This window comes from Pezoporus wallicus, unplaced genomic scaffold (genome assembly GCF_028554395.1).
Source record: "Pezoporus wallicus isolate ANWC-B61680 ecotype Strahan unplaced genomic scaffold, APGP_CSIRO_Pwel_v1 contig_5958, whole genome shotgun sequence".
In the NCBI taxonomy this organism is placed as follows: Eukaryota; Metazoa; Chordata; class Aves; order Psittaciformes; family Psittacidae; genus Pezoporus; species Pezoporus wallicus.
Genome location: NW_026638491.1, coordinates 552263 through 579533, shown reverse-complemented (window position 1 = coordinate 579533; position 27271 = coordinate 552263). Strand labels below are relative to the sequence as shown.

The following is a 27271-nucleotide window of genomic DNA, read 5'->3' as shown; positions in this document are numbered from 1 at the left end:
TTTCACTCATGGTTGTAGATTCCAGCAAAGTGTATTGTTGCTTGGTGTGTGAATGCACTGTAAAAATTGTGACCCAAGAGCTGAGTCTGTCAGTGACACAGGCTTTGGAGACTGTGCGCAGATACACATGACAGGATGTCAACATGATCCTGGCTGGTTGGCTGGCCAGCCAGTTTATGCAAGCATGAGCTCTGTTTCATGTTGTATCTACTTGCCCTCATGACACAGCAACCGGTTGCATTTACTTGAGATGAAGCTGACCAAACAGAGCCTTGGTCTGCATAGACAGATGGGGCTAGATACCTTAGAGCTAACTATATTTGGTTTCGTTTGATGTGGTTGCTGCTTGATTTTTAAGAAATGATTTCAGACTCAACTGGTATAGAGCTAGTCTTTGGTTTTGTTGATCTCAGGTGCTAACCGCGTGACCCTGGAGGACTCCAACATCCTTCAGCCAATGGGACTTACTGTGCTGGGCAATCACTTGTATTGGATTGATCGTCAGCAGCAGATGATTGAGAGAGTGGAGAAAATAAACGGATACAAAAGGACTAGAATTCAAGGCCGAATTGCTCACCTAACTGGTATTCATGCTGTAGAAGAGCTTGATATGGAAGAATTCTGTGAGTTTATTTCAGTATCTGTTGACTCTCACTCTTGGTCACTGTCTCTTAAAGCCCTCATCTAGCTGAATATTGTAATAAGATTGCCTAGTGGACTTCAAGTAAGCCATGGAGTGCTTTCAACTCAGCCAGCTGGGATCCAAGAAACAGATGAGAAAAAACTTCCTCTTTCTTGTCAAGGACTGTTTCTGCAGCTAGAAGATGTGATTTCATGGCACTTAGTTACCTGCTTTGTAGAAGCTTACATGATACTGAATTCACAGTAAAAGCTACCTATAATAATGGTTACTAATTTTTAAAGTACAACCAAATAATAACACTTGGAAAAACCTATGAAAAGAGGATTGTACTTGTCTTTTCTCCAGGGTTTTTGGACCCCTGTGTAAAGCATGACTGTTTTGATTCAGCATAATCAATGATGTAAAAGCCTCCAGTGAGGGAGGGAGAATGTGCAGAAAAGTCCTACAATGAATTATTGTGGAAGTAGAATTTCTCTCCTGTCAGAGGTGGAGCCATTTTAGGTCTCCCCTTCTGAAATGGGTTACGCATGCAGGGCCTTCTTTTCCTGGACTGGTGGTCCAAGTTCTGTGGTCTGAGGAAGAGTGTAGAAACCTCTTAAAGTAGTCACTCCTCAAAGTGACAACCTACACCTCCTCCTGCTTAACAGAAATGTAAAAGAGAATTTACATATTTTGTGATTTGAGCACACAACCGTGTAGCTTCCTTAAAAAAAAATAAAAAATCAATTGTGTGTTTTTATGTTGCAGTTTTGCAAGTAACAGGGAAATTGAGGGGCTAGATATTATGAGCTCTTTAAGATTAAAGGAGACTTCCTGAAAGATTTGGGGGTTGGCATTCTGCAGTGATGTGTGTTCATTCTTAATGCCTGACTACCCTGGAAATGCAGGTGGGATGTCTAGGTACGCTGTAAATGTGACCTTCCAAAATCTGCCTTCTCATTCCTTTTCCCCTTAGCTCCCAAATTCTTTTTAGGAGTCCTTTAAAGTTGTCCGTATCACTAATAACTGGGAGAAATGTAGTCTTCATGAAGTAGAAAATCAGCTTTTGAGCACTGAATTGAAAAATCCTGCATTTATCTTCCGATTAATTTGTAGTGAAATCTTGGTTAATCAAATAGAACTGGTTTGTGAGTGGTTTGGTGAGTTTGCCCTAGCTAGGACTAGTTATCATTTCTTTTATGCTTTTTGATATTCTTTTCTGTGTGTTTCTCCAGCTGTGCATCCATGCTCCCGTGACAATGGTGGGTGCTCACACATTTGCATTGCCAAAGGGGATGGGACTCCAAGATGTTCATGCCCCGAGCACCTTGTGCTTCTGCAGAATCTCTTAACATGTGGAGGTGAGTTACATTTAATTCTACTGTTGAGCAGTTTACATCAAAAAAGTTGGGAGTTGAGGTTGCATTCCAATCCAAAATGTGGATTGCACAATGATTTTTTTCCTACACATGGTATGTTGCATCATGTGTTAAATTGACCTTTGATTCTTCTGCCGACTGTTTTCTGCTTCAGTATTTGGACATATGTGACTTATGATTGTGAGCAGAATATTCTTGTTTGACCAAAAAATACTTGCATCTTCTACTGAGATTTTTATAATTGTATGATGTGTCAGGTTTGTGCTTTAAACAAAAGCTTACAAGGTGATGTTGCATCAACCCATAATGACCTAGCAGCAGTAAATGTACGTATGATTCCCACTGTGTCATATTCCACTCTTTCAAATGAATTTGGCTTCATAACATGAAGCACTGTACTGCCTAGTTACAAAATGTAGGCCAAAAGCTTCATTGCAATCCTTTTTAATTAATTTAATTAAGGTAGCTCTCCTCTTTCCACATAGTAGACTTTTTCTGCAGACTGCTCTTTCACAATTCTTGGATTTTTGAGATTTGTTGTTATGCTTGCAGAGGGAATTAAAAACAAACAAACAAACAAAAAACAGTGCTTCTTTTTGGGAGGCAGCATATCTTAAATTATTTGGCTCTGTTTGTCCTCTTGACTTCTTTTATGTATTCATTTTGCCGTGGATTTCATTTTCTGGATGAACTCTGACCTCCCAAGGGGCAGTCATTACCATTATAAACTGCTTGCTTTCCCATGACCACAACAGGCTATGTGGTTTTAGAGTAGTGGTGGTTACATCTGTGTGGGGAATCAACCTACTTGTATTTCTTGCTCTACTGTTGTTGCACAACGTGGCCAACGTGAGATTCCTATATCCCACTCCTTTGTTACCTTCAGTGATAAATCAAAAAATCCAGGGGCTTCCATCAGTGTCTGTTTTTTGTATTCTAATCCTTCACTAAGCCTGCAACAACTTTTTAACCTATCGTGTCTGCCATAGTAGCAGCCAAGAGCTAGTATTTCAAAACATTATTTCAAAATAATAAAATATTTCAAAAGATTAATAGCTATTTTAGCTGTTTGTCCATGTTTGTCCATGTACTCTTCTGAATGCTCTTGACAAGTTTTTAAATGCAAGTTGTGTCTGCCAAGTGCAACCGTAATGCAACACTAATGTGGCTGTAGATGCAGAAGTAGTAATCTGTCTGTTGAATTATGTAAACAGCACACTCATTCCAGAATTTAATTAAAGAATTATCTTAATATGCGTATCTGGCATCTTTGTCTTACCTACAGCTGTCAGGTCCCTGGCTGCAATTTTTATATTGCTTCACCAAATAATCATAAATCAGAAACTTTAAAATCATAACATTGTCAAAAATAAAATGCATTTCGATTTTTATTTGCATTCTGTTTTTCAAGCTCTTGATTATACTTGAGTCTCATTTTTGAACATTCCTGCCTAATGAAAGAAGTACAGCAGCACTTTTAAAATGGTTTGCATGTAATTGCATAGCTCTAGGATCTATCTACACTACCTTCCAGAAAAAAATACTCATACAAAAGTCTTGTCATTGGTTACAGCTGCAAAGCTTTCGTTAAGCTGGGTTCTTTGTGATGTCTAGCGCTGAGCCTGGATGTTTATAAAAGCTCATTTGGTTTTCAGAGGATTGTTGCCATCCAGTGTCAGAGCACACCTCCAGCTTGCTCAGTACTGTTGTCATAGACAGGGTGTGATGTGGTACCCTGTTAATCCAAGTGGTAAAGCATCTACTTGGAGCATTCACTGGCAACAGCAGCAGTGGGGATCAGTGACTGCCTGTGTTGACTTGTTTAATTACATCACAGGGATCTGACCCAGCAACTTTTGAAATCAGTGGAAATGTGTCTGTTTGCTGCAGTGATGTTTTGAGATGCTTCCCTCATTTTCAACATAAATAACTGCTACTCCAGTAACTGAAGGTTCACATGTTGGCTAATGGCTTATATGTTGATATTAATGGTGGAAAAGCGTGTGCTAATTTGATGTATGTAAGAATTAGCAGCATTTTTTGCAATAGATTCTTGATCTGGTTTGTCTTTGTCTTTTCACATTCAAAAGAAAGCAACAATGAATGTCTTCCTGTAGCATAACTGTAGCATCTCTACATCAGGTTGTAGCTGCTGCTAAATGCTAACAGCGTGTGATTGGGCAACAGTATATTTGTGGAGTGGATTGATGCCAGGATCTTGGGGTCCATGAAAAGTCAAATTTGAAGGAAGTCCAGGCTTTCTTAGGTCCAACAAGCAAAAAAATAAAAGTCCAGAGTTCTGTCCCTGACGATAGTGAAAGAATGTAAGACCAAGGCAGGCTTGTGGTGCTTCCCAGACTACTTTCTGAACCTCCAATGACCTACAGCCTAGGACTTTCCAGCAAGAGGACTTAGCTTAATGTTTAACAGGCCTTTACAGATACTTTTTCTACATTCATATTTTTCAGTTCATACCTAACTCAGCAATTTGTGGATAAACCACTGGAAAAATAGAGAAACAGATATTGTAGAAGCAGATGTTGTATGTTTTAAGTAGATTAATTGTCAGTTAACCCAATGTGCCAAGTTTTCTTATGAAGAATTGTTCCAGGGTAATATATTTGCAGGGATTACAGTTGTGTAGACTGTGGCTTGAGTATTTATTTGAATTTGTGCAGGACAGTGTCTTCCAACGGGTGACTGTAGGAGCCAAAGTAAGTATTTGTAGTTCCTGTCCTTAGTTCAGTGCTCAACTGCTACAGCAAGATTCTTCAACCAGCATGCATCCAGTTTTTGATATAACGTTGGCAAAATTTCGTCCCCTATGCAAAATCATGTTTTCCTCTTTGCTGGAATCTTAATATTGTGATAGAACTTCAGTTCAGGAATGTGTGTTTTTCTTTTAAAGTCTGTCACATCGTTATTTTGTTGTAAGGGCTAAAACTGAATATAGAAATGTGATTTGTTTTCTCTTTCTTCAGAACCTCCAACTTGTTCCCCAGACCAGTTTACCTGTGCAACTGGAGAGATTGACTGTATCCCAATGGCATGGCGATGTGATGGATTTCCAGAGTGTGATGACCAGAGTGATGAAGATAGTTGCCCAATATGCTCTGCATCCCAGTTCCAGTGTGAGAAAGGACAGTGTATCGATGCACACTTGCGGTGTAATGGAGAAATTGACTGCCAAGATAAATCTGATGAAGCAGATTGTGATAGTAAGATTGATTTTCCTGAACTTGTGGTTTTAACATAAGCATCTATGTGGGATTCTAAGTGTTCTTCATATGTCTGTATAGGATTTTTAGTTTCAGATGGTGAAAAACAGCCTTAACCATAAGCCTAAGTAAGCTATCCACTGTTTTCTTTCCCTCTTTCTTACTCTGTTGCTCAGATTAAACTTCTCTGTAGCTACTTAAATTTCTGACCATGTAACTACAGGTGTGTGGGAGGTTGGGGGGAGAGTATCTTTAATACATATCCTGAACAAAAACAGGATAGAATCTGGCAGAACTTAACACATGCTTTTTTTCCCTGTAGAATTATCATTCTGGCTTGCACTGTTTCCTGGGTGTCTACTTCACCTTTGGACAGTGCTCACAGCAAGGTGCCACAGGACACCTTAATCCTGTGGCTGAATTGGCTTTTCTGAGAGTTCACTCTTAGAAACCTGATGTTTATAATCCTGGATATACCTTTCTATGAGAAATCTGTGGAATGACATCCAAGGAACTTTTACTGCTGCAGCTGCTTTGTATGCAGTCAGCCATAGGACCTGGGTCCCAAAGAGAAGCATGAATGGGTGCATTTGCATCATCCTTTAGTAGATGGGAAACCTTGCATATTCTGTATCTAGGATCAAGGCATAGCTGAAACAGACACTTGACTATGAGTGGGTACCATGGCTTCTTATTGCTGTACAGAATTTCAGGAGCCTATTCAGTAGTGTGGCTCTTGGCCTGTTGAAGCCTCAGGACCATCGGCTTTACCCACTCAGTGACTAAGAATTGCCACTGGGCCAGCAGGATAGACTTTTGTGACATTTCAGTGAGTAATTCTGTGGATTTGCATTGTCTTCTCTGTAACTTTGAGCCTGGATACCAGAACACCAGTGTCACCTTTGCAAAGAAGAGGAGGATCAGTCATGCCTAAGTTCCTGTCTTTCTTATGGGAGGTGGTACTTGCTAACTGTACTGCTTCATCAAGAGGCCCTGCTTTGTCCAGCATGGAGCGCATATACAACCTAACAGTGCCATTGCACACATGCAGAGTCAAGGTGGAATGTGTATGTGGTCATCTCACTGTGGAATGGTGGGCACTGCTAAACAAACTTTATGCCAATATTTTTGGCATCATATGAACTGTAGGTGCCTGCCTTTCCCTGCACTGCCTCTTTGAGGGCACAGATGGGCATTACCATCTGGTATAGAATAGTTGAAGACACATTTCTTCAGTTATTGAATGCTCAGTGGTTGTACACCTAGTTTTCTGCAAGCACTTGAGTCACCCAAGTCTAAACTTTTGTCCAGGATGCTGACACTTCCTTAGAAGAGCTATAAAAATACTCAGTGTCCAGGGTTATACTGAGGGAGATGTGGTGAATGTGGACTCTGTAGTCCTCAGGAATCTTTACAGGCCAAAGCCAGAGTGGATTCCTAAGAAAATTAAAATCCGTTAGGCCTTTCTTGTCTGTTAGCATATGTCAGCCTACTGGGGAAGGGAAGGTGGCATATAGTGCATTCTTGTTCTCAATATGAAGTTTATTCAGGTAGTGAGGCTAACTGGGCTTAATAAAACTTTGGTACTCCACCTTGTGCATCAGAGGGATTGCCTTGTGCTCAGAGCAGTGATAATCACTGCCTTTCCATAGGTCTGAGTTCAATGCCTTGATTCTCTCAGAAGCCACTTCTCCTATCTCCTAGTTTCCCAAGGCATGTTTTTGGAAAGTTGCATTGGCACAGGGGTTGCATACTGTGATTGGAAGTGGCCAAAGAAATGTCCCTGGATATGTCCCACATCTTCAAGACTGTGCCCTTTATCTCGTTGAACCTATTATGGTACTGCTAGCTAGTTCTGTCTTATCGTGAGGAAGTCAAAAGGTTAACAGTGTCATGATATTGCAACTGGATTACCATGCCACTGAAGAAACTACATCACCTGAGCAAGACAGGTTCAGTACACCAAGTTGTCCATTGCTAGATCAAGAAGAAACCACAAGTTCAACAAGGCAGGACAGCAACAGAAAATAGAGCATGTAAGAAGGGAAAGGATATTAAGACAGAAGACTTGAGAGAAGACAAAGGAGAAGCAGACAGTTGCAAGAATAAGTTGAGGGGTGGTAGTCACTGGCAACTAGGAAGGTGCACACAGAACTTGGCCCTTCTCATAGTGCAAAAACCTAAGTGGTGTGGTGGGAGCTCTAGATAATTTTAGAGCCTTCTGTTAACATGTAAATGTTTTATATGCACTGTAAGACCTTGTGAAGCTGCATCCAGCTTACTGGGGGCATAACAGTCCAAATCAGGAGCTGATGCATATCAAGCTTCTAGCTAAGTTTTCTCCATAAATAATTTAGTTCTCTTACATGAGAACTGCTCTGCAAAATGGACCATGGCAAAGTAAGTATGGCTATTGAGGAGGTCCACGTCAAACCACCACCAGTGCTGTGATCCGAAACATGAATTTGGATCTTCTCCTCCAGAAGAAAACAGCATGTCTTATTTTTGCATTAAATAACCTGTACTGTGACCTTCCAGAACTCTTGCTTACTAGCCCTTGTACAACAGTCTGTCTTTTATGTCTTTTTATATGCTCTGACTTGACAGAGATTCCAAAGTTAATTAACAAGTCCTTTTCACTGAATCAGAGGCTCCTACAAATAGATAAGGAATTTATCAGTTAATTAGCAAGGTTATATTATACAGGACTACATAACATACTACAGACTATGTAAGATTATAATATGTCAAGGTATTACATTTTGTTAACCTGTCAGGTGATAAGCTACACTTCTTAGTTATTGTGAGATTATTTATTGCTGATTTGATCCCAGTTTTGCCCCAACAGGACTGATTTGACAAAGGATGGGGAGTTACTGGGATCAGAATTTTATTTTAGCCCTACTGACTAGGGTGTTTAACAAGAAGAAGAAAGCATCAAGAGAGATGCAGATTTGCATTTTACCCACAGTAGCAAAGTGGATGTTCTGGTGCCTACCTGGTCAAAAATACACTGCGGCATCATGTCTCACTTTTTATTTTCTTAAGTTGCTCAAATGCTGCCATGCAAGTAGTACTTAATCTTGTCTTTCTTTCTGTGCAGCAATTTGTCTACCCAATCAGTTCCGATGTGCAAGCGGCCAGTGCATCCTCCTGAAGCAACAGTGTGACTCCTTTCCAGATTGCATCGATGGTTCTGATGAGCTTATGTGTGGTAAGATGTCATTCCTTGAGATTCAAGTGCTGTGTTCAGGCATAATGTCCTATGCAGAGCCCCAATCTTTGCACAGTAATATTCTTTCAGGGTAGCCCAGTGAATCTTGGCCACATATTCTCATAGTTGTATAAAATGTAGGTATGTACTATGTATGTGATAAAGTATGTAACGCTATTATTCCAGGAAATGCAATACAGCATTAGTGAAGATGATCTGAAATCCCAGTGTTACTTCAAGCTAGGCACAAAATGCTATATGGGATACAATGCTGCCTTCTTTAGATGAGCCTTCAGATCTATACCCAGGGGATCCGATTCTACTGTGCTCAGTATCTTGGTACTTGCAGAGCTGCTGCTAAGCTTGGGGTGGCTTTTAAAAGTGCACAGCCCAATCCACTGCAATTACAGGGTCAAGCTGCAGGATAATTATGTGGAGAAACTAGCATGCAGTGAGCAAAAGTCCACAAGAGACCACAAGCTTGTCTCTTAAAGTGCAGCTAGATAGGAAAAGAATATAAGGAGAGAGACCTTGATTTTTCTGGGCAAAATGTTACTTTGAACTGTCATTCCCATGCCAGTAGGTTTATGCAAGTTACAGGCATGCTCATGGCTGTTGCTGTATTAGTCCTTAGCAGGATCTGTTATTTTGCAGTCTGAGGTGGATGGTAAAATTCACTTACCTGTGCTCTGCCTGCAGTTCCCCTCTTTTTGCACCATCAGGGTGACTAGTGCATGAAGTTTTCAGGCTTATGGGGCAGTTTATGGGGCAGATAAAGGGAGCATTTAGTAGCTCACAAGTTGTTTAGCAAAACAGTTGGAACATAGCATTTTAGACAAGAAGCAAATAGATGTGCTGATCTGTTGGTAATTCATTCTGAACATATACCTTGTGTTGGGTGGTTTTGCTTAATGATGTTGCCTATAGGGCCTTGGCTAATTGCAGGGTTTTTAATATCTTAGAGTCTTGTCAGGTTTTAAAGCACCAGTTGTCAGAAGCTGTGCCACTGCTCTGATGAAAAGAGGGGTCACCAGGTGGTCTAGGTAACCTTGTCTCTTCCTTCCATCCTCATGGGGGGTACTGCAAGGAAAAGTGTATTTCATAAAAGTGGTGAGGGGAGCCCACTGAAGTGGTGAATAGAAGAAAAGGCTAAAAGAATAGCCACAAAAACTGTTCTCCCTCATCTTCCATTTATCTCAGCTCTCACCCTGTTCCCTTGCTTCTCTGGATAATGTAAAGCCACTTCTTCCTCTTCTTTTCTTTTTCAGTTTATTTTCTTTGTGCACTTGACAAACTTTCATGCTGCCAAGTTAATGCAGCTGTTTCCTGTTTGCAGTTAGGGTCCAGTCCTGCAATTAGGTCTTAACTGATTTAAATGTGTCTTTATGTAGACATAAGACTGTCTCCTCTGGAGTCTCTTAGTGGAACAGAGCATTCTGTGGTTTCTTGCTTGACTGAGGGAAGGAACTCAAGCAGGGAATAAGAATGATTGCTACTTTCTAGATAAGGATCTTGCATCCAAAAGAAGCTAGATTTAACCAAAATGAGAACTATGTGTTTTAAATTAATTAGTTTGGGAACATGTTTTAATTTTGGCTTTGTTTTTTTCTGGTGTCATATGTGATCTAATCTATTTGAAAATTAGGGACTTAGCTGGCATAAAAGCTGTCACGCACTAATAAGTGTGAAGACTGTGAAGCAGAAATGAATTCTTGATGCTTCGCTGTTAAAGAGTTTATCAGTAGAATTTTTTATTTCCTTTATCTTCCTTCTCCAATTTCAGTTGTTTTTCCACTGAAAGGAATGAACCACTGGAGAAAAATTTTATGAAGTGAAGGCTTGAATCTTATGTGAACCATTTCACTTCTTACAGCTTCATTAAGGGGGAAAAGGGTCTATTGTTTGATCTGAATGTGTAAAATTGATAGGCTTTGGCCAAGTTTATTTTGATTTTTCCACTTTATGAATATAAATGTATATTTGCATATGTAAAAAAGAACTATAAATGTTGCATGAATCGTGGAAAAACTGGTTTTCACTGAAGAATGTCACATATATGAAAAACATAGAGGTGTCAGGTTTATTTAACAATAATTTTGAATGTGTTACCCAAAATGAGGGAAGATAGGAAACATAGCTCATCTCAAATACTGCGGCGCTTTTTATGGTTCAACATTGGGCTGTATAGGGAACAAAGAAATGAGAAGTAGGAAGTATTTGAGATATTCTGTACTTTGTTTTCCTTCCAATTTGTAAGGTTTATTTTAGAAAGCAAGTCATATTTTAAGCCCTAATTATCAAGGAAGACATCCACTGCATAATACATATGGCAGCATTCCTGTTGGTAAAACCTTTTAATGATTTTTTTTTAATGTTTTTATTTTCTAGTGGTTTTTAATTTTTTAAAAACTAGCACAAATGGCTTTTGAGAGAGCAGAGTCCTCTCTGAGTAGGGACTTCATGTTTGTAAGTGTCCTATATCCTTAATCTGTAGACTTTGTGGGGGGAAGAAAAGAAAACTTCCTGGACTGTTCTTATCAAGGTGCTAAGTAATCCTGTTCTGAGATGAATTGCTAGACACAAAGGAGAGTACCTTGCTAATACTGCTTGATGTACATGGAGGGGAGGAAGAGGCATGAAGTCCTGTGCATGGTATCAGAATATGTGGAGCTATAGATGGCCAAGTTTGATGCAGATGCTTCCAAAGACATTGTGTGAATGACTGAGCTGACTTATTCGCTGCAACAAGCTCCAGGACAGCAACATATGAATTGCCCCATGTTTAATGCCCTTCTTTATTTTTTTCTCCTCTCTTTCCAGAAAAACCAAAGCCATCCTCAGACGAGTCGCAGCCACACAGTAGTGCCATTGGTCCTGTCATTGGTATAATATTGTCACTTTTTGTCATGGGAGGAATGTACTTTGTTTGCCAGCGAGTGGTGTGTCAGCGCTATGCCGGACCCAATAGTCCTTTTCCACATGAGTATGTCAGTGGCACCCCTCACGTCCCTCTTAATTTTATTGCTCCAGGAAGTTCTCAGCATGGCACCTTTACTGGTAAGGATGGTAAGGACCTTGCACCTAATTAGTACCATTACATTGTCTGGATTTGGAGTTATACACACTATTTAGAGTGCAGAAATTAGATGTTGTTGATCTGTTCAGTGGTTTTGGTATGAATCTGTCATTTGGATCAGATATGCAAAAACACATTTCAGTAGGCATCTTGCCATATTTTCAAAATCAGTTTTCATGCTAAACTGCATCTGCACAGGTGTTTAACTTTTTGATAGAAAATTAACTGTGTTTTGCCAGAGAAAACATGCTCTTTAAATAGCTAATTCTGGTTTATGTAATAAGGCCAGAGCTTTGTGTAGTACTTCGTACCTAAGGCCCGCAAAACATTATGAAGACTAGTGAACCAAGTGCAATATTGGAAACAGAAACACATGTTCCTGTTTCCTAGAATGCCATTTAGCATTCTGGTGAAAGTTCTGTTGAGTTATTCTTTGTGTCTGTCCTGTCCATTAAAGTTCTTCACACATTTTGGCCTGTTTGCCCAAGATGGATATGTTATTCCACAGTGGAAAGAAGCAGGGGAAAGAAGTGAAGCATCTTACTTTACTGTAATACAAAAAAGCACGGGATAAACCTCCCAAAGTTACAGCAGCAGATGTGGAAGAACACAAGTGGCCTGGGTGTGGCATCGTAGTCTGGCTGCTCATTGCCTGATGTGTAATGAAAATGTGCCTTTTGTTTTAGCCCATCTCTGAGACTGCTTTCCTGTTTTCTTTTGGACAAAGCATTTATTCTCTCTGTGTCTCAGTCCTTCATCTCTAAAACAGCAAAGCTTCTCTACCTCGCAAAGGACTCAAACTGTCCTGTTGGAGAAGTTCATTCAACTATGATGCTGAGACCGAAGGAAGACTTGAAGTATACATAAAAGCTTAGGATATTCAGCTAATAAATAAGAATCCAGAAACCTCAAATAGGTATCAAAGAAAACACTTAAATGGTGTACCTCAGATCATTTTGCAAAGTAAAACATACTTTTCATGGAGGAAATAGCAAAGTCTTAACTATAGAGCCCTGAGAAGAAAGAATTTATCTTCATACTGTTCAGGAAGCTGAAAAGTAAATGTTGATCTGTAAACCTGCCAGACGGGGTCAGAAGAGAGGAAATCCATACTTAAGAGTATTTGGAGTCTGCTTTTCATGTCAGCTGAAATCAGATGCATGATAAAGACAAATGAAAAGATGTGGCACTTCTTCATATTAAACTACTTTGTGAGACATGCTAATTGTTGTTTTCTTCTAGCCATGTCTTTGAAGATAGCCAGATGTAACTTAGGTTTAGCCTTTCTCACACTTTAGTGGCTGTGGTCAACTATTCCTGCTTAAAGTATGTTTTTATGGTTATTGAAAGGTTTTTGTGGTAGGAAATAAAATCTAAGGATGAAATCATTGCAAGTGAAATCTTTGCAGCACGGTTCTAATTTGGGCTTCACACTGAAGCTTTTTTAATTAAAGCAGGTATCAGTGGGTTCTGTCTGTACCTCTGGAGGTGTTAACCAAGCTGTCATTCTGATTCTCATTTGTATTTCTTATTTTTTTCTAATCCATATTGCTGTGACAAGTTACAGCAGCTGAAAATTTTACCATTGTTGTTCATTCTAAAGAAAAGACAGGTTTCTCATACCATGACAGTTCCAAAACAGTTATTCATGAATGCTGATCTTAGATAGAGCCACTCTGCTTGTAATAAATATTTTCTGCATCTGAAATTTTTCTGAAACCTTCCCAAACTAAACTGCTTCATTGGCACTGAGTAGTCTGACAGGAAGAAGCTCAGAATGTGTGATCTGATTTAAGTGTATATTGCAGCAAAACTGATTGGAGAATGTTGTCTTCCCTCTTCCTGTCACCCAGGATTCCTTCTTTGTGCCACTGCTGGTTTCAGTTTCAGCAGTGATTTTGATTTATTTTTTTAATAAAAATAATGATTTTTTTTGCTGTTGTTCATGTACTTTCAATTAACTTGCTTTGGATGGAAATGGAAACTTTTGTAGCTTGTTTTTTCTAGCTTGTTTTTCTTGGGCAGTGTATAATGGTTTTTTGCAAACACCTGAATTTAACTGGAAAATTTCTTAGTTAACAATTTGGATGAAAAGTTTGGGTCAGCTGTTCTGGAGATTCCTTTCTCTAGCAGAGTGTTGAGAGCAGGTTGGAGGTGTTCAGTGCTGCAGTGAAACCTTAAGTGGTGTGGGGGCAAGATGTTTTCTTTACAAAATATGTTGTTCCTTGTTTTTACATAGAACACTGTTCCCAAAGTGACAATCAGTAGCATTGCACGGGTTTGCCAAGCTGTGGATTTGTTTTCTGTTTTGCGCTGGTAGATGGAATTGTGGTTTACCTAACTTTGTTTTCCTCTCTGTCTGACTGCAGGCATCTCTTGTGGAAAGTCCGTGATCAGCTCCATGAGTCTCATGGGAGGAAGCAGCGGTGCCCCATTATATGACAGAAACCATGTTACTGGAGCCTCTTCAAGTAGCTCATCCAGCACTAAAGCCACTTTCTACCCACAGGTACATCTTGAAAATATACCTTTGAGTTAAGTACCTCCCACTTTTAAAGAAAGAGAAGATGAAAATTTATGCTACTAAATAGAATAATGGTTATTCTAAGGTATTACTGTTTATGATCTACAGGCGCAGTCTGACACCCATTGAACTCCATGATAGGACTTTGTTGTAGTCCATGAGGATCACACAATGCTATACAGTGTCTATAATGTTTTGCTACTGGAGTGGTATTCAGCTGGGTTGTTCCTGGGCACTTCTGTTCTTATGTCTTGACTCCCTTGGAGATGCCACCTCCTTTGCTCTTTGTAAACTCTGATGTCAGTGGCCCAATGACATTTTGCACTGTGTAATGCTGCACACATGGAATAGAAAGACAAACAAGACACAGCAGGACTGGAATGCAAACGCATAAGAAATAAGCTTGGCTTGCTGTTCAAGTAGTGTCGATTGTTGATTGAGAAAACCAAGTGTGTGCATGGGAGAAAACACTTATACTGGCAGGGATTACTTTGCTTGTTTTTTTTCAGCTGTAATTTAGCTCAGTTTCTGGCTTTTAGCTGTTGGAAGTGAATTTCAATCCCCATTTCTCTGAATGAATTCAAAGCCATGAATAGGAGTTATTCTTTAAGAATATGTAAGAGAAACATTACATACTGTTAGCCAGCATTTTGTCATGTAAGTTTTTTTCCTTAGTGATTCCAAGCAAAACATGCACTCACTCTTCTGTTCACACAAGCTTGCAGAGTCAATCTGTTAGCTAGTGAGGTGATTTTTTTGGGAGCCCACATACTTTGTGGATATCTCTCCCGTTTAAGAAGGGCAAGAATAGAAAAGAGAGGCTTGTGAGCTTATCTATTGATATGGTAAAACTGTTACTTATTTCTTGCATTACCTTCTCAATGAAGTTATCAAGCAGCTAGTCCTGCTAGCAGATGTTTGGAAGTCAGCAGCCCTCCTCATTTAGCTTGTCTCATGCTTCACCAGTATCTGTGCAACATGCTGAACAATTTAATGCTAACACTGGGTTGATATGTCAAAGCCACACTAAAAAGGATGAACAGAAAAACATAGCTGAATTTATATGAAAATACTTAAATGTATCTTGAAAGAGGAAAGAATGGCTTTAAACTGAGAGAAGGGAGATTGAGATGAGATATTAGGAAGACGTTCTTCCCTGTGAAGGTGGTGAGGCCCTGGCACAGGTTGCCCAGAGAAGCTGTGGCTGCCCCATCCCTGGCAGTGTTCAAGGCCAGGTTGGACAGGGCTTGGAGCAAGCTGGTCTAGTGGAAGGTGTCTCTGCCTGTGGCAGGGGGTTGGAACTGGATGAGCCTTAAGGTCCCTTCCAGCCCAAACCATTCTATGGCTTTATGATTAATAGTGATATGCTCAATTCAACAGCCGGGAATCATTTTGCTAGACACTGCGCAGTGAAGACCAAAACAATGACCTCCACTCCAGTGATTTTACAGTCACTATAATGAGAGAAGAGCAGAGGCGAGGAAGGATGCTATCGTGGTCACTGTGGCAGGCCATGGCTTGGCAGAATGCCCAGGACAGGCTGTGTACAAGATACTCACTTCAATAGCAAGGCCCTACCATCAGTAGCAATGCTGTAATTTTCCACATTGGACAGGAGGAAGTGCAGTCCTTGTTTTTAGGCCAGTATCCTGCTGGTCATGTCAGAGGTTCTGCTTCCTGCTATGGGAAGGATCCTAAAGGATTCTGAAGAGCAACAAACTTCTTAGTGTGAGGGTTACCAGCAACTCTGTGTATGCACACACAGGCTAGGGCAGGCTGTAACTATTTTTTAGCTCGTAGGCTCTTTGCATTGTGAACTGTGTCAAAATCATGTGTTTACAGAACCACAGTGAAAAAGTATTCAGGCAAGAATGGAGTTGTATTAGTTATGGTAAAGGAAATTGGCCTCCTGATCCTGCTGCTAACCTGGGTGTTAGTTTAGGGGCTGGGATTGGAACAGACTTTGTTTCCTTCAGGATGATATCAGTCCTTAGATCCAATGAAGTACACTGAGATTCATCAAAACTGTGTCTCATTTCCAGCTTTACCACAGCCTTCCAGTGTAATAATGGATGTGGCAAGGAAGAAAATGCCATGTACTGAGAGAACTTTGAAGGCCTGAAGTGTACGCGAGCCCAGAGTAAAGCCTCATAATGAACTTCCATGTTCTTTAAAAGTGCATTAATTCACCCAAGCACCAAGGAGAGGAAAATAAAATGAGTGACAGGGTGAAGGCATAAATAATATTTTCAAAGGAAGTAGTTGTAGAATTAATCCAAACTTTTGCACTTTTTCCTATTTTTCCTAGATCTTGAACCCACCTCCTTCCCCAGCTACCGATCGCTCCCTGTATAATGCAGAGATGTTTTATTCTTCAAACATTCCTTCAACCACAAGATCTTACAGGTACAGCTCATATAAAAAGTTTTGATAAATCTTCTATTGATCTGTCCTTTAGTTTTGGATCTTAAGCAGACTTCACCTTGTTAAAAAAAAACAACTTTCTTTCTCTTATTAAATGACCATTTAAATGGAGGTTATGCCAGTTTTAAGTTTAAACATTGGCTTTGTGTTCATGTTTTGACATGACAGGATTTAGTGCCTTCCAATACAGTGTTGCTAAGTAATACTGCAGTATAGGTAGGTTATATTGCTGTGTAAGTCCCTTACCATCCTGTATAGAGAAAATTGGTGGTTTCTGTTCAGTTCATCAAGCTCCTCATAAAACTCTTTGATTAGTCACACTATTTGTTAGTGACTGGGCTAAATGGTCCTGGTGGTCTCCTCTGGCTAGTCAGGGGGCCGGAAAAATGTACTGCTGGCAGAGGGTAGTTGTAGTTGCGCCAATCAAATTTAACACAGTTCAGGTACTTCTTGTTGATTTCCTATGAAAACATGAATTAAGGTTCACAACAGTATTCATGAGCAGGCATCCTGACTGAGGACACAGAGCTACTCATTTCCAATCTGTCTTTCTTTTTTCCCTAGATTGCAACTAATGCATGTGGGTTTTTGTTTTTTATTTTCTTTCTGCAGGCCATATATTATACGAGGGATAGCTCCACCCACAACCCCATGCAGCACAGATGTTTGTGACAGTGACTATACTACTAGTCGATGGAAGGCCAACAAATACTATATCGATTTAAATTCAGACTCAGACCCTTATCCCCCACCACCCACACCTCGCAGTCAATACATGTCAGCAGAAGAAAGTTGCCCTCCGTCTCCTGCCACAGAACGAAGCTATTTTCACCTCTACCCCCCTCCACCTTCTCCTTGTACAGACTCCTCATGACCTCAACAGAAGGAACTCTTCCTGTAAATATTTTAAAATATGAACAGATTTAAAATATATATTTTATGATTTAAAAATAAATTGGGGTGGGAATTTAAAAAAAAGAAATGTGAATAAAAATGGGTGGGAGGGATGGGGCTGTGAAAAATTGTACAGAGGAAGAATATTTATAAAATTGATTTTTTTAACTTAATTTCCATTCTTTTGTGCCATATTTGCCTTTCTGATGTCATGAAAATTACTCAGTCTCCAAAGGATTTGGGGAGGGAATGTTGAGCCTGTTTGCATTTTTAAGTCACCTTTTTACATGCGAAGTATATATAATTCTTTTTATTAATGTGAGACAAGAAAGCAAAGTGGCCTGTGGAAGAGTCTAAAGAAAGGTGTAAGTTTATTTGCAGAGAAGAAAAAGATGTTTAAATAAAATTGTCAGTATCTCACCCCTTCCCACCACTGGGAGAACACATGCAATGGTCACAACCCTTAGATGCTCCTGTTTGCACATGAGCTGAATGCTTCCCAGCAGAACTCACATGCTGAGACCCAGATTTCAAGCCTCCCTCTCCTTTTGCTTAGGATTGAACTGGAAGAACACTTCTTTTGGCCAAACCTTACAGCTTAACTAGGCTCACAGGCCTAACTAAGCTGTCATGTCATGCCTCATGTCAGTGCCACTGCACATGGCTAGTTCTGGAAATGATTCAAGCTAAAAAAGATAACCAGCCTTGAAAAACTTGGTTTAGCACCAGTCCTGACTTGAGTGGGTGAATGGTAGCGGAAGCAGTCATATTGACCTGTGGGTTAGAGGAAGGGGCAAATAAAGTGGTATTTAAGCTATGAGAAATGTCTGCAAAAAGTGCATATTTGGTCAGACTCACTGTTTGAATTGTGATGAAACCAAATTCCGTCATCCTTCCTTTGGTGACTATCTGGGAAGAGGCTGTAATAGTCAGCTGCTTCTCATAATACAGGGCAAGTTCTCTTTTTTCCAAAAGTCCATTAATTCAATGTGACAGGTCTCTGAGATGTTCACTTGTATCGACAGACCAGAGACAGACTTCATTTCTAATGCTGATGTTACAAAGAGGAATGGTGTGGTCGTTTTCATGCATTTAAATAGGGAAAGTTGTTTGCTTTCTAATTGGTGTTCGTAGAAAATGGCATCTGCATAGCTCAAAGCAAAAACATCTGCTATTCAAACAGTTAGATCTCATAAAAATTAGCCACACAATTAGTTCAGGTTTAGAAATAGAAAAAGTGGGGGGGGGGGGGAGGATAGGAGACAAACACTTATTTCTAATTGATTTGAAATAAAGAAAATAAACTCTAATACAAATTGCTGTAACCTAAGGACATGAACAGCAAAGTGCTCATATTCCCAAATCCTACCAAAAAAAAAAAAAAACAGTTAGGGAATGGTGGCTAGGATCAGCCCCTTTCAAAATACAGAAGATAAATTTTTGCTTCACTTGTTCTTTTGCTGTAACAAAAGGGATTGAGTATTTTATGGCACTTCATATATTCAGCTCTGATGATGATAATGTGAGTGCCTGCTTGGGACATTTGAGGGAAGTTCAGAATATGTAGATTCTCAGCTGTTTCTGCAGCTGCTGAATAATGGGCGTTGGGCTCTTGACAGCCTTAATATTGTTGGCAACAATGCAAACTGTTTTTCTTGTTTGAGCTTAAACTGTACTTGGTTTGGGGTCTTTTTAGCAAGTTACTTGAGAGCACATCAGAGGAAGTGTGCAGCTCCAGGACAGAGGTCTTTGTGGTGGTGGTGGAGGGACTGGGACCACAAGTGTTCTGATCCAGTTCGTGCTTTCAGATTTATTAGTCCATATCTGTTCTTTCTGTCTGCATTATTCCTGAGGGCAGGACTTGTGCTGCAACTGGTGTGTTGCTAAAACTCTTAAAGTAGCTTTTACTACCTTCCTGTCTAAAGTTTCATTTGAGACATTGAGCACAAAGAAGATGCTCACCATTTTTTGTGGAGAAAAATACAGACTCAGAGATTACAGCTTTGAACTGTAAGAATGTGTTCTTTCCCCATCCCCTATCAACATCAGTAATTTTGCAGTATGTCAAGAGGGACAAGGCCACGGTTTGTTACTCTTAGCAGGTCTCTGAACAACTGTTAACGATTTGGTGAAACAAAGCAATTCTCACATGATCATATTTCAGTCAACTAAATTAGTATAGATCCACAGGATACTTTATGTACTACATTGATCACATAAAGAAGTACTTGTTCTGCATTACAGCAGTTGGTAGACCAGTTTCCTATCATATGTAATTTTCTACATGATATTTACCATTTATCATTAATTCATTAGCTTAGTTGTTTCATGTTACATCTCTAGCTTAGAGATGTACCACATTAATTTTCCTGTGTCGCTGTGATGACACTGAATGCAAAACTGCGTTGTTTTGGGTTGGGTTGTTTGGGTTTTTTTTGTTTTTCGTTAAAACACTGATCTTTTTAAAAAGCCACAACTATAACAATCCCAACCACTTCATCTGAAGACTTGTATCAGAAAACTTATATCCAAACTTTGGAGTTGAGTCCAAAAAAATAGCGTTCTTGCTGAGAGCTAAACTGTTGTAAGAGTCAAATTCTGTTGGAGCTTAGATAATCAGAAGGAAGGAAGAATTTACTGAATGAGGCAAATTAGGCATGTACATTTTGATTTCAGTTGAGCATTCATAACCTCTTGCTGCTGATGTTTGCTGAGAAATTGACTCCTCTGAGGCACTTGGAAGTCTGGTGGTCAGAATTTAAGCCCCACAATTCTCCCTAAGACTGACTTTAAAAGCCTCTTCTAAAAAGAATTTGTATAGAAATCTATCTAATGTTTAAATAATAACTCTTTCATTGCTGTAGATTATATACTTTAAAAGGATGACTGCCCTCCTGGAGCTAGAAAAGACCAGAAAGAAAACCTGAGTGACAGGAGCTACTTTTCTCCAGAAGTGTCCTCAGAGTGCTCTTGGTGGTTTCCATCCTGTGAACTTTCAGGCAAAACTGTAGAAAGTAGGTGCTATTTTCTTCTAGATCAGGATGAAAGAGTTGCAGGGAATTAGTGAATGCATAAAAGTTATGGCTGAATAGGAAATGCATGGGCAAGGGTTGTGTTTTGGTGAGGTTTAGGCATAGTTTTAACAGTTCAAAAGTTGTCCATGAGAAAGCTGACTTCCCCCCTGAGAGCCTGCAAGGGGGTGCATGTGACTGGGCAACCCATGTGTTTGTGAGTATTAGAATCAGTGTTTTCAGCCACTATTTTCCATGCCCAATATGACTGCACATTAGCACTTGAAACTGCTCAGGGTGTAATGCAGAACTGTGCCTGGAGCTCAGCTAGTAACAGGCAAACAATATGGTTGATTCTGTGTTAGATTTAAAGCAGAGATGTCCCAGCAGAGAGCACCTTACCTGCCTTCCAGTGCAGTTGTGACAGCTGCTACTGGCGTTGTCTTCTCTTTTGCGGGATTTATCCTGTCCGCAGGCCAGATGTAGCAGCAGTGTGAAGCTGTAAGGTAAATGGACAAGTCATGATCTTCAACAGTGAAGTATACTTTACTTGCAAGCAAAAGTTTTGTGTAAATTATAGCTTGACTTTACTTCAGCTAGACTGGTCAGCAGCCACCACACCCTGACATTTGCAATGGAGGTAATTAATTTGTTCATTACTGGTGGATGATTTTGAGGAAACTTCATTAGCACTTTCCCAGCTGTCTTACTGGTTAAGTTTTCTTATGTCTGGACAGATCACTAAAGAGCACTTAGGCTAAGATAACGCTAAATCTGTATCTATGACCAATAATGTTTTCTTTAGGATAATGTTATAATACAAAGTGTTCCAAGTCTAAAAATGAGACTGTGCCATTATCATATTCTAAAGAGGAAAGTTGAAATAAGTTTCTTCTTTTGGAATAGTGAGTTTCATTTTCAATAATAAACATTGATCTCTCTGGTTTGCAAAAAGTGCAAGCACTGCCCTAAAAGCTCTGATTGTTTTCAGCATAACAACCAAATCGTCTCTTCTCTCACCACATGTTCTACGCACCTAGGATGGGCCTTCTGGAAATACCAAGGCCAGTTTTTCCTGGACCTGTTTTCTGTCTGATGTCTAGAAGATCATATACTAGGACCCACTGAGTTATCTCCATTTTTATGCCAACTGATGCCTCTTCGATTCTGGGGCTTTTGAAGTTCTCAAGCTCTGTGTACAGCAGTGAAAAAGGATTTGGAAGCAGGAGCACCCAGTAAGGTCTGTTCACACTGGGTTGGTGTGGCAGTCACAGGAATCTTCCTCCGTTGCCTGAGAGGTGAGATCCCTTTCCTAGGGGGAGCTCTTGTGGTACCCTTCATCAGAGCCTCTGTAGCACGCTGTATTACTTTACAATTGTGGTCAGTCAAACCACAGAAGTTTTGTGTCCTGTTTGCTTCTAGCACTTTCAGAAGCTGATCTTCTCTGATGTCAGTCATTTTGGTGGAGTGTGTGTTGAGTCCATCCAAGTGACTTAGCTGTGCTTATAATTGTACTACAGGTAATAGCCATTAATGTCAGGAAATGAAAACAAGGCAAGCATGTTCCAAATAACTAGTAACACAAAAGAGTGTCTGGCATGGAGCCCTGAATTGGAAATAATGCATTTGCTGTTACAGTGCTGAAGGACATTATTTAAATGTCCATGTGTGGAGAGAGCCTTAGACAAGCCACAGTCAGTGGTAGTTTTTCACAGATCAGTTATTCAGTTGTTTCTATGTTTTATTATGACTCCGTTATGAATTATGAGTGGAGTCCTTGCCATAATTTTGGCTTGTCTGTAGAAGATTCAGGGAAGGCTGAATCCTAAATGCTGAGCAGTGTCTGGTTCTGCAGCTGTTCCCCTAGGAATTGCGGTATTTTCTGCTCAGTATTAAAGGCAAAAATCCCTTTCTTCAGCTACTCTAAGTTCAGCTAAACAGCTTAAAGTATTTACCACATGTTAAAAGAAATATTAATATACATAGGTATTTTCCATCCTGTCAGGTCTTCTAGCTCTCCTTCCTGAGAACACTTACTCTAGTTTCTGTAAAGAGTATTTTTGTTTTATTTATGTATTTTGAGGCTGGCCAACTAAGCTGTGGGCCTTTTGACATAAGATCGTACTTCTGTGGAGGGAAAAACAAAGGAAAAATTGAGTTTAAATCATAGAAACATAGACTGGTTTGGGTTGGAAAGGACCTCAAGATCATGTAGTTCCAGCCCCCCTGCCACAGGAAGGGACACCTTCCACTAGGCCATGTCACCCACGGCCCTGTCCAACCTGGCTTTGATCAATGTTAAGCCTGCTGATAGGAATGATGGAAACCAGTCTGGTACAAATGGCTTCTGCATTCCACAACAAAATCCTTCAGTGTCATGTCCTGACATGCCAACAGTGCTCCAGCCACATGTGACAGCATGCTGCCACATCCTGGCTGTTCCCAGCATGAACCTTCAGCCCACCTCTGCAATCTGGGCCTGGGTTCTCTCCAGCCAACACAGAATCCTGGTGGATGGAAGACCCCAGTGGCAATTCCTAAATAGGTCCACAAAATATGTGCAGAGAATGTGCTTAGAAGGACTTACCAGGGGAGAAAAGCAAGTTTGACAGCTAATGACTAATTCACCAGCATTCACATCTTTGGAAAGCAAATAATCCCCAATTATGCACCTTTCTCCAAATAATAACGATGCTGCTCCTGTGACAGTATTCCCAAGGTAGCTGTGTTTGACGAAGGGAGTGATATTCCAGTTTTATTCATACAAAGATCCTGCAGTGCCTAAATAAGTATGAAAGTGTTTTGGTTGTAACTACAAGCACAGTATCTGTAAAGAGAATTCATCAACCTACAGAGATAAAACATAAGCTGTAAATGGGAGGATTGTTGTGCTGGTGTATGTGAAATTTGGACCGCAAATCTCAGAAACAAAACTCTTAACCCAGACTGCTTTCTTACATACCTAATTATATCACAATTGCTGCTATTGTAAATGTACATGAATATACAAAGAGTACCAAGAATTTTTATAATAAAATCCTCACGCAATCTTTTTTATATTAAAATGTGTATGCTGCAAATAGCCTAACAATTACAGCTTTGCATGTGTATCATTTTGTAGCATTTGTTACTACAAAAGACAACCAAACCCAGTACCTCAGTGCCTTGCATGTTTTAAACAGTTCACTATATTAACTGGGAAAAAAAAAAGCCTTAAATCACAAGTGCACCCAGATCAGATGTAGATTGTATTCCACTGGTTTTAACAAAACTTTGTATCATCTTTAGGGTTCTCTTCAGTTAAAATACATTAAAAGTTTTGGAACTAACTGAAAACTGACAACTGAAATTTTTAAAGCATGCATGTCTTGAATTTGTGATACATTGGAATTTCTCTCAAATGTAGTATTTCAAGTGAACTTTGGTTTGTGCACTCATATCTGTTCCAACAGCAGTCTCGATACCTGTGAAAAATACATAACATTAAAAAAAAAATCCAGTCACTGACACTAATGTGTTTGGGGATTAAACTGATGCTATTTTCAGCTTTTCACTACAGTACTTTTCATTAGAACCATAAAATCTGTCTTGTATTACAGAAAGTCTTTACCAAGTATTTTTTCAAGCCTGACTTTCTAGCATACAAATGAACTTGGTAATACTGTCTTAAGAAAAACTTTGAGGCTTTGATCACTTCAGACCATTACAGGTTAACAATCTTCTGGTCATGAAACTGCAGTATTTCTTTATATTAACAAAACCAAAGTCTTGTTTGAAGTAGCTGATATTTTGTATAAATATCTGTACAGATAACAGACTCTGCATTTGTACTACAGATTTTGTAGATTTTGTTTTATAATAAATACTTTTAAAAGATTCTGTTAGCAGCCCTTTTTATGAGCGAAACTGTTTCATCACCTACAGTAGATACAATCAGCCAGTATCACAATTCGTTTAGATGCTACCTAAGGGCAGTGTTGTTGTGTCCTTGGTTTTTATTTTAAAATATACAATAACAGCAAGAACAAGTAGGTTAAAAGGTTGGGTGGAAAGCTTAGCGCCCTTAGAATGACAATTGTTAGCTAGCTGTAGAACTTCCCACAAGTTTGTCAGCATCATGACCTTATCAGAAATGTTACCCTACAAAGGAATAATCTCTGTGTTTTGATTAGACCTGGTCAGCTCTGTATTTCTTTTTTTAATTGTATGGTGTCTTTTAAATTGATGCTGTAGGATGTCAAAGTAAATTAACGACTTTTTGTTATGTGTTTATGGTGAACATACTTCAAAAGTAGTTCCAGTGAGTCTAGCTTGGTCTTGATTTCTCTAGTCAATACTGGTGGTCTCAGATTTGTGAAATTTACCATCTTAACCTAAAAGTTATTCTTCCTGAATGGAAGAATGCCAATATGGCTATATTGAAGCTATCTGTGTAATAGACTCTTAAAAACAAGGTAGTTAAGCTCGTAAGAGATGTCCACGTCTGTCAGTAGGAGCCTCAGTTGAAAGTGGAAATTTTACCAGTAAATTCTGTAAATCTTTAAACATCCCAAGGTATGGGATGTTTGAAATACATCACCCTTTAAAGTCTCAGCTGCAGTGGGACACGTATTCACAGGTCAATGCACACAGGTGCTCTCCTGACTGGCTGGGAAACCTGGTGGCATCTGTTGATGTGGGATTTTTTCTTCCTCAAGTTAGCTAATCAGCATGAAGAATTTCCTCCTCTTCTTAGGGAAGTGTCGCAGTGATTTTTTGCTTGTTTGTTTTCATTTCAGCTTTTCCCTTTTGCTGCTTTCACTATCTGTAACCAGTTGACCAGGACAGCCAAGCCCTCTGCTCACTGCCTGGCTGCTTAGTTACCTAAACAACAAAAGGAGTTAATGGCAGTTCAACTCCTGCCCGTCTTATGTGTGCCAGCACTACTTAGGACAAGCCAGTGGCATGTTTTAAAGAGAAGAGACTGGTCTTTGAGTATTCAGTATCATTTGGGTCACACTGCAAGGCGAAAGACTTTGTGGCTTTTCTTCTGTTTGTGATTGATGTGGCTCTGTGACCTTACTTCACAGGCAGGATCACCTTCTGTGTTTCTGCTGGCCTTGCCTCCCTTCATCTGACATACAGACAGGGCAGACTGCCTCCATCCATGCACACAGCCTGGTCCTAGGGACCCTCCACTTCAAGCTCAACGCCACTGAAACAGATGCTGGCCTTTTTCTTTATAGAGCTCTCCCATGTGCCCTCCTAGGATGCAGCAGGATCCAGCTGGTGCAGGCATGTTGGACATCAAGGAGGCACCTGCTTGAGCAAAAGCAGCATGGAGATGGTGATGGTTTGTGATGGTTCCTCTGCTGTCAAGGGGATAGAGTTTCAGGTGACATATTAAAAAACAACTGCAGGGACAAAGATTATCTGACCCTGAAGATTTCAGGTTAAGAAGTACCAAGAATAAACTGCCTTGCCTCCAGCGTGGCAGGCAACCTTGTACCAAGTGTTTGATCCCCTTTAAGCTAGTAGGTTGAGTTGGGCATATGCGCAGACTAATATGGGATGGGAGGAACAGCAGCTATAGTTATTAGAGCTGGCTCTTGACTCCTACTGCCTTTCTCACAGTACTACTTTCTTGCAGTTTCACTAGATCTGTCATTCACAGGGAGACATCCATATCAAAAAAACACAAAAAATACTTAGAGCTTAACACTAACTGAAACCACGAGGTGGCACAGTCATCTGGTGTGGAGAGTTGCTTATCAAACTTCATTTGCCAAGGGAAGCAAGCTCCAGAGCTGCCCTTTTCCTGTCCCCTCCCCTTGCACTACATTTTAAACACTGATGGTGGCGGTAGCTTTTCTCAGAATGAGATTTTTATTACAGAATAAAGCCCTGCCATTACATGCCAATAGACATTTTCTTGCTATAGGTGATTCTCCTCAGCCCTAGAAAATCTGTAACAGTAAACCCCCTTTTTTTGGTGGTGGAAGCAGAACCTCTGCCAGGCAGCTTTATCTGTGTAGCTATAGCAGCAACTTGTTTGGTGCCTGACTTCAGCTTTAATATAATGAGATCAATGCAGATTTTTAAAACCAAGTTAATCATCTATCTCCTTTATTTTCTTCTTTGGATGGAAACACGGAAGGTATGGAAATCCAGATAAAAAATTGTGAAAAAGCCAATGCCCAGAAGGACCAAAGGATCTTTTGGAAAAAAAGAGGCTGTTCTTATATCCCTTGTTTGCAGGGACACCTGTGTGGGGCCGGGGCACAGGGGGGGTTAGTATTACAAGGAAGAAGCAATGCAGTAAAGGGAATCATCAGCACGTCTGTCTTTCCCTCTGCTCTTCTCAGCAGCCGTAGGGTAAGTGCAGACTTCTGTTTGCAGGCCTGGTGCTGTTTGACAGCAGGAGGAAATAATTTCTCTCATGTACATTGCTTATTTTTGCTTGTCTCTAACAGGAAATACATCAGTGTCTGACCCGCCCACAGACACCTTGGTCCTTTGGTCTGGAGCAGCCCGTTTTCCTGGTCACTTCTAACAGAAAGAAAGACAGCCAGCAGTGATGTGTCTCTTGACTAGTGCTTGGTGCTTAAACAGTTCTGACAACTGATCCCTTCGTGTTATACTGTATATATGTCTATATACACACACACTTGCTTCCGTGTCCCTCACTTCTGTACTATCCCTTTTTTGAGGTTATATATACAGCATCTCTACATATATTACATCTCTCTAGATTTATAGTTTTAAATTCTACATATGCTTAGATGGGAGTGCTTGGGAATCCTGGGGTATTAACTAACTAACCTTGACTCTGTCCACTGAAATCTACTCCTGCATATTCCCTGAGCCAGACCAGATTTCCAGAAAGAAAAGGTACATCTATTTCCCTGTCCATCACTTCTATACTGTCCT

At 40.0% G+C, this 27271-nt stretch overlaps 1 protein-coding gene across 2 annotated transcripts in view; it reads left to right on the top strand.

The window, feature by feature from the left end:
* LRP5 (LDL receptor related protein 5) overlaps positions 1–17524 on the top strand; it is a 126631-nt gene extending 109107 nt beyond the window's left edge. The window contains exons 16-23 of one of the 2 annotated variants that reach the window (XM_057410908.1): positions 414–623; positions 1858–1983; positions 4983–5219; positions 8323–8433; positions 11254–11499; positions 13879–14018; positions 16342–16439; positions 17070–17524. In XM_057410908.1, the coding sequence (XP_057266891.1) occupies positions 414–623; positions 1858–1983; positions 4983–5219; positions 8323–8433; positions 11254–11499; positions 13879–14018; positions 16342–16439; positions 17070–17331 (1430 nt within the window). In that variant the 3' untranslated portion in view covers positions 17332–17524. The remainder of the gene's footprint in view (positions 1–413; positions 624–1857; positions 1984–4982; positions 5220–8322; positions 8434–11253; positions 11500–13878; positions 14019–16341; positions 16440–17069) is intronic. The other variant, XM_057410907.1, reaches the window with a different exon arrangement.
* Positions 17525–27271: the final 9747 nt, after the last annotated feature.